This window comes from Chionomys nivalis, chromosome 7 (assembly GCF_950005125.1).
Source record: "Chionomys nivalis chromosome 7, mChiNiv1.1, whole genome shotgun sequence".
Lineage (NCBI taxonomy): Eukaryota > Metazoa > Chordata > Mammalia > Rodentia > Cricetidae > Chionomys > Chionomys nivalis.
In genome coordinates this window covers 78,796,693-78,816,152 of record NC_080092.1, presented here as the reverse complement: position 1 = coordinate 78,816,152, position 19,460 = coordinate 78,796,693, and the positions used below count along the sequence as shown (strand labels likewise).

At 51.7% G+C, this 19,460-nt stretch overlaps 1 protein-coding gene across 1 annotated transcript; it reads right to left on the bottom strand.

Annotated features, from left to right (window-relative positions):
* Nucleotides 1–363: 363 nt before the first annotated feature.
* Rapgefl1 (Rap guanine nucleotide exchange factor like 1) lies at nt 364–15,620 on the bottom strand. The gene is made up of 15 exons (XM_057775621.1): nt 14,736–15,620; nt 12,070–12,148; nt 10,783–10,918; nt 10,456–10,553; nt 7,536–7,648; nt 7,266–7,433; nt 6,441–6,538; nt 6,193–6,315; nt 4,182–4,360; nt 4,017–4,107; nt 3,439–3,489; nt 3,251–3,338; nt 2,984–3,048; nt 2,573–2,627; nt 364–2,341 (listed from the first exon to the last, which is right to left on the bottom strand). Exons 1-15 carry the CDS (start codon nt 15,253–15,255, stop codon nt 2,217–2,219), a joined length of 1,989 nt encoding a protein of 662 aa, XP_057631604.1. The 5' UTR covers nt 15,256–15,620; the 3' UTR covers nt 364–2,216.
* Between the last annotated feature and the right edge of the window lie 3,840 nt (nt 15,621–19,460).

Below are 19,460 nucleotides of genomic sequence, written 5' to 3'. Positions count from 1 at the left end.
GAAAAATTTGTACTGCCTGCAGCAGACAGACCAGGGTTAGCATGGCAGGCCCGCCTCATCTAGCCCTATAACTTGGACTTCATGCTGGGCCTACTCAGCCTCCACCTCATTCCTCGCAGGGTTAGAAGTGCCATCACACAGCAACGTGACCCGGAACAGGTGAGAACAGAAACATCTCCTGAGTTCCAGACACCAGACACAGATCTTGGGAGGTTGGCACCTTCTCCTCCCACTCATGTTTTCCAGGTCGCTCTAGACAGCCCTGCTGAGGAGCCTTGAGTGCTGGGAAGGTGTCCCCTGTTCCCTCTCCCAAGCTCAGCCCTTCCCCCCAGTTTCAGAGAAGCAATGGAAAACACTGGGAGGTTGATTCATAGATTTTAGTGTATTTTCTCTATCCAGAGGTTTCTTCCATGACAGCAGAGCCTGTACAATGCACATGGTTCAGGTTAACTCAGTTAAAGCTACAGGGTTTGGGGTGGGGGGGCCCCTGAGAAACAGTGGGGCAAGCATCACAACCAGAGGCAAGCAGCAGCCTTGGGGAGGGGTGGGGGAGGCAGCGTTCTTGGAGGCTAGGGAACCAGAGAAGGCTGATGAGGGGTTACTGAAGAGGGGCAGGAAACCTGGGCTGCAGGGGGAGCAGCCAGCAGCTAAGCGGAAGAAGTAGAGTATGGGGTGGTATGGTCACCATCACCATTATGGGTTGGGGGCGGTGGCACGATCACCATCACCACTAGGAGCTAGGGGGGTGGTATGGCATGTCTGTGGATATTTCGACAGGGGCTTCTGTATAAAAGGGACTATACAACATAACCTATAATACAATGTTTACATATGATACAAGGTTCTTTCCCTCTTTGGGTTTTAAAAAATAAATGTACAGTTCCAGAGCTTTGGGTAAAAATCTATATACACTCCCAGAGCAGGAGCAACAGCTGATTTCAAACCGCTGCTGCAGTTGCCGCTGCCTCTGCAGAAGGGCCAGGAAGGAGGGGGGAGGCTGTGCCAGGAAACCCCGCCCAGTAGCTGCCAGGAGCCCTTGCCACCCCTCAGCTCTGGAGCCCATGACGGGAGAGGGAAGGGTGCTGGAGAGGTAATGAAGGCCTTGCCAGAGCCTCTACAGCTGCTGCAGTCTCTCCTCCCCACGTAGGGAGGCGCTAGCTGCCCTAGGTACTGAGATCCACCCCTGATTCTAGAGACATGGTGTGTGGGGGGGTGGTAAAGACAGATGGACAGACTGTGTGGTTGATGACAGACACGGAGCCAGAAGAAGGATGACAACTCCCTCTTTAGCAGTGAGACACCCCCCCCCCCAAAGCAGACAAGAATGGAGAACAGGCGCCCCTAACTCCTGATAACCACTGCATTCCACCCACAGTAAGGCAGAGGCAGGGTCCTTCAGGCAGCTTAAGCCTGTGTTTCCCTGAGCATCTTTTAGCCTCTCGCTGGGAAGCTTGGGAGGGGGATTAGCAAGGGCTGACGGGTAACTCTCCTGCCTTCTGATATGCCCTGCCTGCAGGAAACTGACCACAGTTTTCACATGCAGGACAGCAGGTGGAGCTGGACAGGGAGTGAGGGAGACATAGTCAACAAGGGTAGCACCAAACAGAAGGGATCCTCAAAAAACAACAAACAAAACCCACTCTGATACTCTCCCTACACTATCAGATGTACTCTTGCTCCCTAAAGGGAATATATAAATCACACACACACACACACACACACACACACATACACACACACACACACAATCTTGGGGGTCTATATTCAGGGATTTCAGCCCTGATTAGGGGAAGTGAAACAGGTGTCAGGGAGGAAGGTTTCCAGTGACCCTCACACCACAGCTGCGATCTGGGAGGGGGTGTTTCCAGTACCCCCACACCACAGCTGCGATCTGGGGGAGGGGTGCTTCCTTCCTGCTTGGGAAGCGGAGTCTAGAAACTCCATCTCTGGAACAGACCACACTGGGAGGGCACAGAGGTACTCATCTCTTGCCCAGAGAGGTCAGAAACCAGGAGTGTGAAGGAGCAAGGTAAGAGGACCTCAGCAGGATGGACAGACAGGCTTACACATTCTGGTAGGTCAACCCAACTCCTCTATGTAGGATAGGAAGCGGCTCCAGGGAAAAGATGTCCGGATGTGGGCTACTGAGGGCATCACGCAAAGTGCTTGGGTGCCAGGTGCCAGGGACCCAGGTGGGGCAGCCGGGCCCTTCACTCTCACTGGCTATTAGCCTCTAGCTTGTAGGAGAGCTCGAAGAGGAGATTCTGGTTGTCGATAACCTGGAACTGGCGCACGTAGGCCTTGGTCTGCAGGTGATGAGGGGAGGCCTCCATGTCCAGGCCTGGGGGGTAGAAAGGGAGAGGTGTCAGCTCTCGGCTACCCTTTATCCCCTACATGCAAGCCAGGCAGGCCAGGGTGAGGGGTGTGAATGGGAGCAGGTATTGGCAGGAAGCCCATGGGAAGATGAAGAATGGACCAGTGTCACGAGACAGACACTTGAGCATGGGGTTCTCCCAACCCCTCTCCTCTTCCACAGTTCTACTGGGAAGCTCACTGAGTCTTGGATACTCACAGAGGGGCCGGCTCCGGTATTTTCGGATTGTCCTCACTTTCTCAGCCACGGAATGCTGGAAGATGACAAGGAATTAGCCCCGAAAAGGGCACAAGCAGCTGCTTCCTTACCCCTTCATTCTCAACTGAATGAGTTCTCCACTCTCCAGTGATGGGGCCTCTGAAGGGCCAAAGGCCGGGTAATAGCAAGGTGCCAAGGGAGGGAGGGAGAATTGCCCCCAGCTGCCTGTCAGCTTTGCCTCTTGTGGGTGGGTTGCCACAGTGATGCCACCAGAGAAACAGTCTGGAGTCTGTCAGGCAAGCTGGGCACCAGACAGGAAGGCTGCTATTTTGGGGGAAGTGACAGGAGAGAGGGAAGGATGGATGCATGCGGCCCCTCTCTCCTAGGACAGGGGCTGGCAGTACCACTCACCAGCTTCTCAATGTTCACCAAACCATCCACGAGGGTCTTGCTCCCCTCATGCAGGAAGGTCAGATCTAGGGAACAGGAAGACAACTAATGTGAGGGTAAAATAAGCAGAAGGAACCCATACCACCCTCCAAGACACGTGCAGTCCGGGGGCAGGGGGCTCTCTGGAAGTAGGTACTCACAGCTGAATTGAGAGGGGGCTCAGAGGCAGGCCTGGGGTGTGGGAGAAGGGACTGGGGGTGGGAGCAGCACAGCACAGGAGGGACTGACCTTTGAGGATCAGGGGCACGAAGGGAATCACAGGGGGCTTCATTTTGGAGATGATTTCTCTGTAGCTTTTATGGTTCCGGCAGGGGTCCTAGCATTCCACAGAAGGGGCAGAAACAGATGGGCCAAGTGTACCCCTAGAGATGTCGTCTCCCCTTCCCTAGGGGCCGAGGAAAGCCAACCCCACTCACCGTCAAGTTCTCAAATTTGCGGAACAGGTTCTTGAATTTCCCTGGCAGCTTCTGCAGAGAGTTCAAAGGAAGAAAAAAAGAAATGTCAGGGTAGGCGGAGCTTCTTGAGTTTCACAGGAGCATGTGACTAAACTTCCTTAGAGGGTTATGGGCTTATAGATCTTGCGGTGGGAGAAGCAGCTAGCAGGTGAGGACACAGAGTCAGTCCTAAGGGTAAATCAGGGAGTTTGAAACTGCCTGGGGAAAAATTTATTCTGGAGAAACTGAGACCTTTGCCTAGGCAGGTGCCACGCACAAAAGTGCTCCCGTGAGACCACTGAGACCCAGCAGATGCTCATAGCAAGGACACCTCAGCTGGGATTCTGGCTTTTTACTAATTTGCAAAGATATGAGCAAAGCTCTGTGTCCTGAGTAGCAGAGGCCAGAAGCGGGCACTTGCTTTCCATTAGCACAAAGATGCCCCACAGAGCAGCAGCAGCAGGAGGAGGATGCACCAGGGAAAGCCTGAGAAGCACGCAGATCCCGAGGTGGGGTACAGGGTCTGGCACTGTGGGTAGAGAAGGGAGAGGTCGTCTCACCTCCCAGGTGAGCCGCAGGCGACTGACGGCAGCATTGTCCAACCCCATGACCACAGCATAGAAGGACAGGAGGTCCTGGTTCTGCTTGCAGCTGTGTGGGAGGGAAGCGAGGTTAGGGGGCTTCGGGGAATTGTGACCTTCCCCGTCTCCACCAGAAGCACTCACATGGCAGCGATCTTGATGAACTTCTTGAGCAGCTGCACCCGCTTGCCCGGGGCCTCACAGAGCAACACCTCAGTGGCCACCCAGTGAGTGACCTCGCTGCAGCGCTGCAGCAGCAACTCCAAGTTGGCTGTCTCCCTGCGACCACGCTCCCCGTGGAACACATAGTCCACGAACTCCAGCTGCAACCACGGTGGCAGAGGGGAGGCCAGGGTGCGAGCAGGAAGATGGCAGCACAGAGCACATGGAGAAGGAAAGGCAGGAATGAGTGGGCATGGAAATGGAAAACCAGGGACAGGACAGGATGCCACAGAGACAACTGACGCTAGCGCTGATTTCTCTCCTAGTGAGCCGGAGGTACCAGGCACCTGCTAAGATCTGTGTGGTTCGTGGTTCTCCCTCTAGGAGACACTCATCCCTGCCTTTTATCTATCTCTCTTTTTAAGATTTTATTTTAGAGGCTGGAGAGACGGCTCAGTTGTTAAGAGCACTGCCTGCTCTTCTAAAGGTCCTGAGTTCAATTCCCAGCAACCACATGGTGGCTCACAACCATCTGTAATGAGATCTGGTGCCCTCTTCTGGCCTGCAGGCCAGGCCGACCACTGTATACTTAATAAATGAAAAAAAAAAAAAAGATTTTATTTTAGAGGCTGGAGAGATGGTTCAGTGGTTAAGATCACATATTGGTCTTGCAGAGGACCAGAGTTCAATTCCCAGCACCCATGTCAGGCAGCAGTTACTCCAGGGAATCTGACACCTTTATGACCTTGTACACAGAAATATACAAGTATAATAAATAATATAATAGTAAGTAATAATATAACTATTCTTGAAAACATTTTATGGGAGGAGGCTGGAGATATTGCTGAGTGGATAAAAATGTGTACTGATCTTCCAGGAAACCTAAATTCGGTCCCCAGCACCCAAAAAAGATGGCTCACAACTGTCTGTAATTCTAGCTCCAGGGGGTCCTGGTGTTTCTGGCCCATGGTCACCTGCACTCACTGCACACTCAGACACAGTTAAAAATAAAATAAATCTTAAAATTGCTGGGTGTCATGGCGCACGCCTTTAATCCCAGCACTCAAGAGGCAGAGGCAGGCGGATCTCTATGAATTTGAGGTCAGCTTGGTCTACATAGTGAGTTCCAGATCAGCCAGGGCTACATACTGAGACTGTTTCAAAAAACAAAATTAAAAAATTAAGACTTTAACATTTATTTATGCGTGTGTATGTGTGTGCGCATGCACATTCATGCAAAGGCCAGAAGAGGGCATCAGAGCCCCTGGCGCTGGAGGTCCAGGTGGTTTAAGCCATGGTTATGGAACTGGAAATCAACTCTGGAAGAGCAGTAAACACTCTAAACCTCTCAGCCAACTCATGCATTTTTTTGTTTTTTTGTTTGTTTGTTTTAATTTATTTCATGTGCATTGGTGTTTTGCCTGCAAGTAAGTCTGTGTGAGGATGTTGGATCTTGGAGTTAAGAAAGTTGTGAGCTGTCATGTGGGTGCTGAGATTTGAACCCTGATCTTCTGGAAGACAGTCAGTGCTCTTAACTGTAGAGCCATCTCTCCAGTCCCCTTGTTTTCTGTTTTGACACGGAGGAGTTTTCTGATCTCAGGCTGGCCTCCTACTCATCATGTAGCCCAGGATAATCTGGATCCCTCTGCCTCCACTTCCCCAGTGCTGAGACGACAGGCATCCACCACCACAGCTGATTTATTCAGTGGTGAGGATCCAGCCCAGGGTTGTGCATGCCAGGCAGGTCAGGTACTCACTGAGCTATACCCTCTGCTTGATAGTAAACATTTTTATGAATCCAGATAAGAATTTCAGTTCAGCGCCTACACAGGCAGCACCTGATACTCCCTGCTATAGAGGCTCTCTGCCGTTCGCCAGATGAGGGGCCAAAGGCTAACAAAGGTTATCCCTGTGCACTGGCCCCGTGTGTGCTCCCAGAAGCAGGTTTCGTGCGCCCCCCCCCCCCCCCGGCCAGCACCAGCCTCAGTCCCACCTCGTGCACACAGCGGAAGAGCTCCCAGTGGAAGGCAGTAAGATGGTTGGCAACATCTTCGGGCTCCACCCGGTGGATCTCTGTGTCTCCAGGGGAGACCTGGATCTCCTCAGGAAGGGGTACCTGGTGGCAGGTGGGGTTAGAGGAATTTGGCTGCCTGTGGTAAGGTGAGAGACTTGCTCTCAGCCCTCCCACCCCACCCTCCGCCAGCTCTTGTTACCAGCCAAGACAGGTGAAGGAATTCTTACTAGGGCCTCGTAGCTGTCCCGGGTACAGGCAAATAGGTGGCTGTTGATGCCCAGGGTAGTGAAAACACAGTCCTCTGTTGGCTGCAGGAGGACCTTCTCTGCAGAGGAACAGGCTGTTCAGCTTTGGCCACCCACATTCCTTATATACCTGAGCCACCATCACCCTATGCTGACATACCCTGGACTAGTGGGATGCTTATCGTCACCAGCTTATACCACAGGTATCAGAAATAGTTGGTCAAATGCTTTCTTTTGCATTTGTAGACTCTACCCCAAATGTAGGTCTCTCTCGTTCCCTCATCTCTATGAATAGGGTGAATACTTTTTTCACCTTATGGAAAATAAGTCATGCCTGAAGTCCTGTCCTGCCACTCGAGAGGCCGAAGCAGGAAAGACTGCAAATTCTAGACCAGTCTGGGGTTTTACACACACACACACACACACACACACACCACACACACACGAGCTATGCTACCTTGCTGGCTCTCTGCCTCCTCCCCACAGGATTAGAGCCTACTCTATGTCCTCAGCCTGGAAAAAAGAAATGGAGCATGTAAGATGGGGGGGAGGTGTGTGCGAAGGACTGGAACACAGTCTCCAGGACAGAAACCAATGATTCTAAACCGGTGTGCCCCAAATTTAAATGTACATAGGATCCCCTGAGTGGGAGGGGGTCTGGTCCAAATGCAGATTCTAATCCTGTAGGTTTGGGGTAGGGTCTCCTAGGTGATGCATTCACCAAGGTTGGACCCACGATGGTACTTTGAGTATCAAGGATCTAGAATTTAGCATTCGCCCCGCCCCGCCTAGTGTGCTGATCCTCACCTCCAGAGGAGGCAACAGCTACCAGGATGAGGGCATCCTCTCGCTCGGCAGGCTCTTCTGAGTACTGCAGCTTCTCTGTCACAGAGCCCAGAATGTCCTGCACTGACGCGGAGAGGCGGCTGCGTATGGTCACGTAAGAGTGGTCAGGCATGTAGACTCTACAGAAGACTGCACAAAGACAGGAAAGGAGACTCCATTGAAGGTGAAGAAGGCCCACCCACCTCCCTGAGCCACTCCAGAAACTTTGCTCTTCCTAACGGCCATACTCACTCTCATCTGACCCCCGGAAAGCAACTCGGGTCTGCAGACAGGAATCTATCCGGCGGAAGTGGCGGAAGAGTGGTTTGACCTGCTTGCTGGGCGGCTGGCTCTCCTCTGGAATCCTGGCATGAACACAGTCATGCATCAGCAAGTCCTGCCAGGCACACAGAGCACCAGGCAGGACCATAAAGCAGGGACAGGACAATGACCAGCACAGGACAATTGTCTAAGTGGTCCAAATCAGATGCCACCTCTTTTATAGGTTCTTCGCTGGTCCACCCACCCACGAGGAAATGCTACAAAACAATGGAACAATATTGTTTATGTTCATGTCATCTTTTCTACAAGATTGATAGCTTTTGAGAAATGGGTTCAGTTTTTACTGTTTTTCACCCTTTAGGTCCTAGCACACTTCTTGGCACAAGGAGGTAGTAGGCCATCGGATGTCTGAATTTTACCGACAAGGACTTCACAGTCTGGGAAAGAGACAGACGTGCAGGCAGCTACTTCTAACACCAGCCAGAAGTGTTGGTGAGATGACAAAGGTACAGGAGACTTGTGTGGGGGAGGAAGGACACTCTCCCTGGAGGCGGAAATCTGAGCTATTTCCATGGAAGAAATGGCATTTGACCCGGGCCTTGAAGGATCATGGGAAGAAAGAGTAGGAGCGCACAAGGGTTGCCAGATTAATAGGTGAAGAGGGATGAACAGAGGAGATGGGGAAAGCTCAGCAGATGGCAGGAAGGGAGGGGTGCGGAAGCTGCGCTAGGGCATTTAACTTGGAGATGTTAGGGAACACGGATGCTTTGGGAACAGGAGTGCGAAGGCATCGTCTATGGAAGTCTGGAAAGTGTCTCTGGTGTGAGAAAAGAGGAGGGAGAAAGACATGAAGCCAGAAGCTGAGGTCCTGTGTGGCAATAGTCTAGGTGACAGTTAATGAACCTCGTGGTAGCAGGAATGGAGAGGGGACAACCAAGATGCTCCTGTCCTGAGCTGATGAGGTCAATTTTGGGGAATTTTGCCAACTGTTTGTTTAGGTAATAGTGAGGATTAAACCAGGACCACCTTACATGTATTAGACAAGTACCCACCAGCTATATCCCAAGACATTATTATTATATTATTATTATTATTATTTTATTATTTTGAGACATGATCTCACCAAGTTGTCCAAGCTGGCCTTGAACTGATGATTTTTCTGCTTTAACCTCCTGAATATCTAGGATTACAGGGATGTGGCACCATGCATAATTGATACATATTTGTAAAGATTTATTTGTGTTTTTAATGTGTATGTGTGTTTTGCCTGCATGCGTCTTGTGCGTCACAAGCAAGCACTACATTTGGAGTGCGGAAGAGGGCATCAGATCCTCTGGAACTGGAGCTACAGATGGTTGCTAGCAGCCATGGATGTGCTGGGCCTCCAAAGTAGGTCCTTAGGAAGAACAACAGGTGCTCTTAACCAGTAGGCCACCTCTGCAGTCCCTGCTACCTGATTTTTTTTTTCAAGACAGGGTCTCATTATGTAGCCCTGGCTGTCCTGGAACTAGCTCTGTAGACCAGGCTGGCCTTGAACTCACAGAGATCCACCTGCCTCTGCCTCTCAGTTGCTGAGATTAAAAATATGAGTCACCACTGCTCCATACATAGTACGCTGATTTTTTTTAAAGGACAGCTATGAAATATGTGTGTGCTCATTCACACACACACATTTTGCAAACCTGAGGCCAAATAAATTATTCTCAAAAGAGACAGTTTCAAGCTAGGCATCATGGCACAAACCCATAATCCTACCATGGAGGCAAACACAGTAAGATTTCTGCAAGTTTCAAGGACTCTGTCTCAAAAATAAATAAGAGAGAAAAGAAAGGGAAGGTAGTTTTCTAAGTTCTCTTTGCTGTTTTGTATGGCTAGGCTCCAGCTTTTGGATGCATAGACAATGTGATGGAATACTATGTAACCAGCAGTGCAGATCTCTTCCCAGTCCCACAGTCAGTGTCCGCCCGCCTGTTGATCGCTTGACATCAACCATGGTAAGAGAATTTATACTGAGAATCAGAGCTACCAACCAGGGATGTTTCTCATAAAGCACAGGTTGTTAGATACCTGCCAGAACACTACCAGATTAATAGACAAACTGATGGAAAAATAGACCAAAACCCAAAAAGACTGGATCTGGGCCAATGGCACAGGCCCACTCGGGAACCTGAGACAGAATGATCACCAGGAGAAGCCATCTTGGGCCATGCAGTAAGTTGGGGGTTAGCTTGAGCTATACTGTAAGACATGTTGCTTAGCCCCCACCCACCCACCCAAAGAACAAGTGATTGGGTTAGAAAATAGTGATCTGTGGTTCTATGTTACTCTCCAGTAAGGAAAAGGAGCTAAAAGAAACCATATTGAAGGGGTAAAGGGGCTGGAGAGATGGCTCAGTGGCTTAGAGCACTGGCTGCTGTCCCAGAGGACACCTCCATCTCTGGTTCTAGCAGGCACATGGTGGCTCACAGCTGTCTGTGACTCAAGTGCATGGGGATCCAAAGCCCTCTTCTGACCACAGCGCACCCAAGCATGCAGTGATACACAGATGTACATGCAGGCAAAGCGATAAGAATAAATCTCTAGATAAGCGTCTTAAAAAGCAAGCAAGCAGGCCGGGCGGTGGTGGCGCACGCCTTTAATCCCAGCACTTGGGAGGCAGAGGCAGGCGGATCTCTGTGAGTTCGAGACCAGCCTGGTCTACAAGAGCTAGTTCCAGGACAGGCTCCAAAACCACAGAGAAACCCTGTCTCGAAAAACCAAAAAAAAAAAAAAAAAAAAAAAAAAAAAAAAAAAAAAAGCAAGCAAGCAAACAAGCGACTGAGACGGTGAAGCCACCAGACCAGAGGCAGCCCTTGTAATAGAGGAACTCAGGGAACCCCTTCCCCCTCACTTTAGCTCCACTGTCTCCACCAGCTGGTGCAGCCTCAGCGTGTCCTCTCGGAGGTCTTGGTAAAGGGACTCATCCTTCATAATTAGTAAATACAGTTCCTAGGGAGAGGGTGACAGATGAGATGAAGGCACATGTCTCATCCCAAGGACCACTCACGGCAAGGGCTGAGACAGGGCCTCCATGCCTCAAACACTCAGGAATCACACAGACCAAAGCCCACCGGCATCTTTTGCTTCCAGATACCCAACTTGAGGAGTGTGACTCCTTCGAAGAGCCCCCTTCCAGAGCTGAGAGCTAGCTCACGTGCCTTTTCCTTCCAAGGCCTACCTTGATAATGTGGCCAGCCCCTTCTTCCTCTTGCAGCAATCCTTGGTAGGTATCCAAGAAATGAAGGAGTAGAGCTAGACAGGCTTGCTTCCGGCCCAGCCCCTCTGGACCCTCCACATTCCTTGATTGAACAAAGCTGACCCCTAAGTTAAGTAAAAGTTCTGAATAGCCAAGGAAACTGGGGAAGGCAAATTGACTCTAAATATTCTGCACTTGGGTACCAGAGGAGAGAAGGTTTCCAGGGCCCTGGAACCAAGACTTTTCTCATTCCAGCCATGGTTTTGCTTAGAGTACATAGAGTGAGGGCTTCAATTCGGCCACATTCAGCTCTTGTCTGTTAAAGAGGTTATTGCCAGCACCCATCTAGTCGCTAGCCAGCTCACAAAGCTGATTTTACCTCATGGTGAGGCCTGATTATTCTAAGGGAGCCTAACGACATTCAACTCAAGGGCTTGACATGTACAATTAGGTTCTAATTTATCTTTATTTTATGTGCATTGGTGTGAAGGTGTCAGATCCCCTGGAACTGGATTTTCAGACAGTTGTGAGCTGCCATGTGGGTGCTGGGAATTGAACCCGGGTCCTCTGGAAGAGCAGTCAGTGCTCTTAACCGCTGAGCCATCTCTCCAGCCCTACAATTAGGTTCTAAAGTAATTCAAAGAAGCCAGGCATGGTGGTACATTCCTGTAATCCCAGCATTTGGGAGGCAGAGGCAGGAGGATTACCACAGGTTAATGATAACCTGGTCTACATTAGAAGTTCCACACTGAGCCAGTAGCTCATCTCTAGCTGTTCCTACTGAAGCACAACCATGACCTAATACTGATATCAGACCCTATGTTTAGATCAAGATCTTTTTTGTTTTCTTTTGTTTTTCAAGACCAGGTTTCTCTGTGTGGTCCCAGCTCTTCTGGAATTTACTCTGTAGACCAGGCTGGCCTCGAACTCACAGAGACCCACCCGCCTCTGCCTCCTGAGTACTGAGATTAAAGGTGCGCGCCACCACCGCCCCGCTCGGCCCTTACACTTGTACAGGTGTTTCCTGAGCACTCCCAGAGCTTCCACAAGGCTGATCCTCACAGCAGCCTAGAGCAGAGCATCTGCTGTGTGTCTCCCTCCTACTGACTGAAGCAAACCCAATCGCCAGGATGTGGAGCGAGCTGCCCAAGGCTCGTGAGACGAAAAGCTGGTTGTGTCTTCTATGGGAGAGCTTGGGTTGGGTTGTAGTTTGTGGGTAGGGATGACTCCCTCCTGGTCTGCCCTTTTATAAGCTCCATAAAAGGATATTACTGGTGCAACTCTTGCAGAAACTTTTCTGTTGGCAGGAAGAGCGAATGGGTGAGGACAATGTCATCAAGCAGAATATCTGTGGAGATCAACAAGCGTCGCAGATGTCAGGTGGGAGCTTCCAGAACTGTCTGGAAACTCTGCACCCTCATTTCTTGCCGCTTTAGCAAGGCTGGAGCCCCGGCCACCTGCCCTGTCATGCTCTGCACACGCGCACACACATGTGTGAGGGTTCTGGGCAGCCGCTGCGGGGGTGGGGCTGGCAGCTGCCAAGGCAGCTGGAGGGGAAGGGGGGGTGCCTTTGAAGGCCACGCACACTTCTCTTCAGTGTGTGGGAAGTTGGTCAGATAATACACCATGCCTGAGATCTGCTAGGAAAAAAAAAAAGGAGTCCACAGAAGTGACCCTAAACAGAGAACTGGCAGACACAGAGGTTACAGTCAGAGGGATGGAGGTGTGTGGGGGTGTGTCCATCCTCTCCTCACCACTCATCACCTCAGAGTTTTGACAGGGGAGGTGGGGACAGCCCCATTAAAATTAGGAGAGGAGACAGACTGCCTCCTCTTCTTCTCAGTTCCTTAAATAGAGCCCCTGTATCCTCTGGGTGCCCAGAGGTAGAAGGGTTAATGATGAAGAGGAGAGGGGAGGGGCTCCTCTCTCCACCCTTCTCCCTCCACACCCATCTGGGCCTGGCTCAGCCAGTCAACCAGGTACAAGGTCGCCCTGACTTGCAGCCAGCCTTGGGGTGGGGCAGGGCTGCTTGGCACACACAGACAGGCAGGGCACAGGGTGGGAGCCAGGTGTCCTCCCCAGGACAGGTTAGGGCCAGGTCCCCAGGCACTACTCCAGGGCTCCTGACAACCCTTGATTGTCGTGCCCTGCTGCCAGTGCCAGTCATGAAGGCAGAGGTGGGGAGGCAACATACGATTGCCTACTTGAGACTTTTTGTTTCACAGATGAGAAAGCGGAGGCCCAGAGCTAGGAGGCACTTGCCCCAAGTCAGAAAAAGAACCCGGACGGCGGAGTCTCTGTTCTTTCCTCAATATTAGAGGCGAGCAGAGTGTCAAGGTAGACTCTAGGGGCCACAAGGAGCTGCCTAGACTTCTGAGGCTCTGGCGAGGCATGGAGAACCCTCAATAAGCAGTTTTCTCCTCCCACACAGCCTGGGAGGAAACCAAATGGCTTGAGAAAGTGGCTTATATTAGAGATATTGGAGAGGCAGGTTAAGCTGGTAGGTTTTCCAAACCAGTTTCTCTGGGGATTCAGCCTGCCAAGCCAGATACTATGGGTGACAATTCAGGAGTCTCAGCTCAGGGGACACTGAACAATCTGTGGCACCATGCCCCTGCAGAAGAGGAAAGCCAGCCTCTCTTTCCCCTCTGCCCAGCTGCCCTGCTATGTTCTGAAAGTAAGCGAGATGCTCCCCTGGCCCTCACACCTAGTCCAGGGATGCAGACAAGGCATAAGGAGGCCTGACGTCCTTCTGAGCATCTTTATCTCACTGGAGTGTGAATGCTGAAAACCAGAGTAAAGGAAAAGGAACATGGGCAGCGTGGGGGAGATGCTGATACGGGGGCTACAGTTTGGCATCTGTTCCTTCCAAAGCAGGCTCTGGTCCAATGCACAACCTCCCTGGGGAATGTGTCATAGAGACACAGGGTGCGTGGTGTAGGTGGGAAGTTATGGTTAAGAGAGCTGTGTGTGTCTGATATTTTTCTAATTAAATCCAAAAGGTGTCAGTTCCCCAGGGCAACTGCAGCCCAAGCCAAGAGAGAGAACCCAGACCTTCAGGAAAAGAAAGAGAGGAAGGAAGAGGGGAGTGACATCTGTTAAAGCCAGAGCACTCTGCAGAGGGTGAGGAGTACCACACACGACCCTCATCTTTCGGGGCTCAACTTTGGGTTCCCAAACCTAGACCTTTCTGGGCTCCGTGGAGTGCCTACTTAGATCTAAAACCCCTGATGTCTTCTACCTCAGTTCTAAGCAGTAACGTGCGGGTCTCGTAAGCCCTTTAATAGGGTGCTGGTGGGGAGGGGGAAATGGCATCATCGTTTAGGGAATAAGCCTCTCAGGGTGTGGTTATTTTTTTAAAGCCTTACGCTGAGGCATGACATAGGGAGGGTGGGAGCCGCTGAGGCCCAGATCCTTCTGGATGCTGCAGTCTCTTGGTGCCTTCCCTTAGAGATGTTCAAATGCACCCCCCAAGGAGGACACTTTCCCTAAAGGCAGCCAGACCCTGTGCCTATCCACACTGCCCCCACCAAATGAGCCAGCTTGTGCCCTGGGGGCTTCTATACAGCCAGAGACTCTCACCATGGCTTTCAAGCTTTGGATACGGTCTGAAGGGTGGCATAACCTCAGCTGGAAAGCGTCCATCTTAGGGTGTCAGCCCCTAATTTGGGGGCATGGGAGGAGGTAGGCAGTATTTCAAGGGCCACCGGAGATTGGCTTAAATGTTCAAGGGAGAGAGAGGGGGCTGAAGGAGAGGAGAGGATGGTTGGCTTCCTCCCCGAGGGTGAGGCTAATGTTAGGAGAAAGGAGGGTGGGCACTAACATGCCCTTTCCCCTATTCTACTGCAGGGTTCCCCTCAGTCCCTACACTGCTGCTAAGGACAAGAAAAGAAACCAGGGCACCCCCTTTCTCAGGGAGGGATGAGCAGGCTTACCTGAAGCGCCGCTGTCCCTGGTAGTCCCTCCAGCCAGGCGCTCCAGAACCCGGTTCAGAAGATGTTCTGGCCTCTCGGGAGCGCCCAGGGGGGCCCAGGGAGGTGAAGCCAGGGGCTCGCCCGGTGATAGCTCATCTGAGGAGTACGAGGAAGGGGAGCGCAGGGGCACCCCGCACCCCAGCGGCCCGGGCCCCGGCACCTCCTCTAGCTGCAGCCAACAGGGACCCCCGCTGCCCGGCTCCTCCGAGACCCCTATTGGCTCTCCCCCTTCCTCCTCAGCGGGAGGCTCCAGCCCGGACTCAGCTGAGGGCTCTCGGAGGAAAGCTGGGAGCAGCAGGCGAGACACACTCTGACGCCGCTGCAGCGGCCGCGGTCCCCCCGCCGGACCGCCGCTCCCGCCAGGGCCCCCACCCCCTCCAGGCCCTCCGCAGCAACCCGGACCCCCGCCGGAACCTCCTGCCACCGCTCGCCCCGCCAGCTGAGACGTCTGCTTCTTCAAAAATTTCTCCAGTGGCTTCATGCCCCCCCCCCGCCCCTCTCCTAGGGGCCGCCGGGGGACCCAGGTGTCCCAGGCGCGGGCGGGGGGGGCGGGGACACGATGCTCAGAGCCGGAGGAGCAGAGCCGAGGGCCGTGCCAGGCGCCGGACTGCGAGCCAGAGGTGGCCGAGGCTCGCTGGCCAGAGTCCAGTGGCCAGTGGCCGGGGGAGGTGCCAGAAGGAAGAGGAGCTCGCTCTCAGCGGCCCCCCATGCTGGCTGCGGCCGAAGGGCGGGCAGGCGGAGGGGCCGGTGTCCCCGGCTCAGCGCTCCGGGGCCGGGCTGAGGCGGCAGAGGCAGCGGGCGGAGCGCAAGGCTGAGGACGCGGCGGCGGCTGCGCTCCTGGCCCCGGGGAAGGTGGCAGAATTGAGACCGCGCCCCCTCATCCAGTCCCCGCCCCTACCCTGCCAAGGCCCGCCCCCACCCGGCCGCGCGAGGCTTGAACTTGGGCGCTGGTGCTGACCGCGAGGACTTGGCGTCTGACAGTCGCAGAAACTAAGGGCAAAGGCAAGGGAGAGTTTTATCAATGAAGAGACCCCTAGTTCTTCATTACCTGGTCTCTTAACGATCATTTCAAATAACCAGGGCAGATCTTTGACCTACACCTTGACGCGCTCACCTATACACAGGTGAGGCTGAACTCATTGCATCTTTCCCACAATTATGTGGTCTTTATCTCCCACCTGTGAGAAGGGCTGGGCCCGCGTCTTAGGTGAACTGGCTTTGGCACTGGGGGCGGTACCCACATCCTTCTCTGATAGGGTACAGTAAGTGGTGCAGGGCGGCCCTGGGAGGCAGGTACCGGCAGGTAGGAAAGAGCCAGGCAGAGACCAGCAGGTTGTGGCAAGTCTAATTGGGGTGAAAAGAAGATAGTAGGAAGCAAGAGGAGGCCGAGAGCACGAGGGCACCTTAGCCCCGGTGAAAGCAAAAGGAAGCAAGACCGAAGGGATGGGTGGTAGGTCCCTAAACTGCTCACTATTGTCACCAAGCACATAAAGTTCAGTGTATTAGCTATGGAACGGGAGAAATGTTGCCCTTACTCCTCACGGCCACGCCAGAGCACTCTGTTGCCAAGGGTACACTGCACTTGGAAGACAAGGCTACCGAGAGAGACAGTGTGAACACATCCAGGCTAGGTACAGTGAGGGAGTGGCACCAGGTTCCTGGTGGGGTGGGGCTCCTTGGACAATGCCCCAACCCTGTTTACTGTGCACATCAGGCATGGATGGGCAGGAATGCTTATAGCTGGGAGTGGTGCATCTGACAGGGTGTGCACTGCGCTTGTGTTGCTGTCTGTGCACCCCCAGTTCCATGTGTGCTAGAGCATGTGTTCACAGAAATAAAGCTCTGCACACCCATCTGTGGATTTGGAGAGGGAACAAAAAAGAAAAAGACAGCTTTGATTTTGACTAAGAAGCTAGGTCTGACTGTTGGCTTTCTGGGCTCCCGTCACCGGACACTCAGTATCTAAGGTTGAAAGTAGAAATTGGCTAGAAGGGCTTGAAGCTCCCCAGGTAACCTTTTAGGAACCAAGTTAAGAAGAGGGGAGGGCTTCTCTTCTGCACATGCCACAGTTACCAGATTAAGCAGTTGCCTTGGTAACCTCCTCTCTGGGCAGGATTTGGGATTGTCGGTTAGGAAGGGTAAAAAATTGGGGAGTGTAAAGTGTGTGGGGGCTGGAAATAAAGGGGACTAAGAGACTTTTGGAAACTAAAGGCTTGGTTTCCAGACCCTTCTGTTCAAGACCTTCAATCAGAAGAAAAGGAGGCATTAAGCTGTGGTCCTCCCAGAACATCAGTGGTTTCCACCCTGGCTACACAGAGGAACTTTCCAGAATTGCTGATGCCTGGGTCACACCATAGATCAATTATGAGATCCTTTCAGGCAGGCCCGAGGCATCTGTTAGCTTAGAAAACTCCCCAGTTGATTCAACTAGCCAGGGTTGAAAAATCACTGTTCTACGTCAGCCCTAGTAGGCTGCAAGTGTCAGATGAACTGGCAATTGCCAAACCCTTGCTGTTTTGAGTCACCTACAAGGTAGCCGTAAACTGACCCCCCGGGGTGGGCGTAGGGATAGGGCATCTGTATTACCATGAGAGAAACGCAAAGGAAGGTAGGGTATACAATTACTCAACTGAGGAAATGGAGGCCGACAAACTTAACTGAGCCTGACCAACCCATGAGCTTCTAAAGACGGTATTGGACAGGGCTGCCCAAGGCAGTAATGTATCTGCCCCTTAAACTCCCATTATTTTTGCCCACAGAGAGGCAGGGAGAACCTGAGGGCTTTGCTGAGCTTGAGTTTCTTCTTGCTGAGCTGGTTACCAGGGCAACAGAGAGAGCAATGGGATCTAACCAGAGGACTGGGGAAGAGGCAGGGGTGAGGAGGAAGCATCCTAACATTCCTTTTTCCTGCCAGTAACCCACCCCCAAGGTTGGTTGGCATTTGTGAGACAGGAATATAGTTACCCATCACTTGTGAAAAAGAAGACCAGGTATATAGTTACCCAACATCACTTGTGAGGCAGAGGGAAGATGTCCCAGTGACACCCACACCACCAGTGGAAAGCTTTGTGGAACGAAGAACGTTTCCAGCCCCACAGTATCCAAATGCTCTTCCATATCAGGGTCACCTTTGTAAACTTCCATCCAGGGAAAGTTAATTCAAAACTGGTAATTTCTCTGTGTGTTCCAGTCTCAAATGAAAGGCAGCCTGAACTAGCTAGTCTTTGTTTTTTTTTTTGGCTTTATCAGTGCTAAGACTGGTAGCTCTCCTTCAGACTGTGGGCCTTGTACCACCCCCAACTCCCACCAAGAGACAGGGCTTCTCTGTGTACACCTGACTTAAACTCACAGAGATCCACTTGCCTCTGCCTCCCGAGTATTGGGATTAAAGACAAACACCTCTATGTCCAGCTGTGGATAGTTATCTTTCTTGGAAAGTAAAGATAGCACTAAAAACCAGTCATAGCGACCCACACTTTGAATCCTGCTCTCAGGAGGCAGAGGCTGGTGGATCTCTGTGAGTTCTAAGCCAGTCAGGATTACATAATGAGACAGGGTCTCAAAAAATATATACATCAGGGGCTGGAGAGATGGCTCAGTGGTTAAGAGCATTGTCTACTCTTCCAAAGGTCCTGAGTTCAATTCCCAGCAACCACATGGTGGCTCACAACCATCTGTAATGAGGTCTGGTGCCCTCTTCTGGCCTGCAGGCATATACACAGACAGAATATTGTATACATAATAAATAAATATTTAAAAATTAAATAAAAATGCTTTAAAAAGCCGGGCGGTGGTGGCGCACGCCTTTAATCCCAGCACTCGGGAGGCAGAGGCAGGCGGATCTCTGTGAGTTCGAGACCAGCCTGGTCTACAAGAGCTAGTTCCAGGACAGGCTCCAAAGCCACAGAGAAACCCTGTCTCGAAAAACCAAAAAAAAAAAAAAAAAGAGCATTGCCTGCTCTTCCAAAGGTCCTGAGTTCAATTCCCAGCAACCACATGGTGGCTCACAACCATCTGTAAAGAGGTCTGGCGCCCTCTTCTGGCCTTCAGGCATACACACAGACAGAATATTGTATACATAATAAATAAATATTAAAAAATATATATATATATATACATTAAAAAAACTGTTAAATTTTGTGTGGCAGTGAACATCTGAAACCCTAGCACCTGGGAAGTGGAGACAATAGGACCAGAAACTGAAGGGTCATCTTCAGTGCAAGGTGAGTTAGGAGGCTAGCCTGGGCAACATGAGCTCCTGGTCTGAAAAAAAAAACAAACGAACCAATAAAAAAAGAGGGATAGGCCGGGCAGTGGTGGCGCACGCCTTTAATCCCAGCACTCGGGAGGCAGAGGCAGGCGGATCTCTGTGAGTTCGAGACAAGCCTGGTCTACCAGAGCTAGTTCCAGGACAGGCTCCAAAACCACAGAGAAACCCTGTCTCGAAAATAAAACAAAAACAAAAAAAAACAACAACAAAAAAACAAACAAAAAAAGAGGGATAGAATGAGAAACTATTGGCAAGCACATTCAAAGTTGGGGCCTCACAGGGCTCCTCACCTCTGACCTCGCATTTTACCGGGCTGAGCTGCTCAAATTATGACTGAATTCCGTCGTGAAATCAGTCTCTTTCTTCCCTCCAAATCAAGATGCATATAATAACTGTAACAGAGTCAAATCTATAGT

Excerpts from the sequence above, each read along its gene's own strand:
- Rapgefl1 (XM_057775621.1), bottom strand. The coding sequence starts at position 15,255 with ATGAAGCCACTGGAGAAATTTTTGAAGAAGCAGACGTCTCAGCTGGCG. Across the intron at positions 10,554-10,782 it reads GGGCTGGCCACATTATCAAG|GAACTGTATTTACTAATTAT; the intron begins GTAGGCCTTGGA and ends CCCTCTCCCTAG. Across the intron at positions 3,339-3,438 it reads GCAAATTTGAGAACTTGACG|GACCCCTGCCGGAACCATAA; the intron begins GTGAGTGGGGTT and ends GTGGAATGCTAG.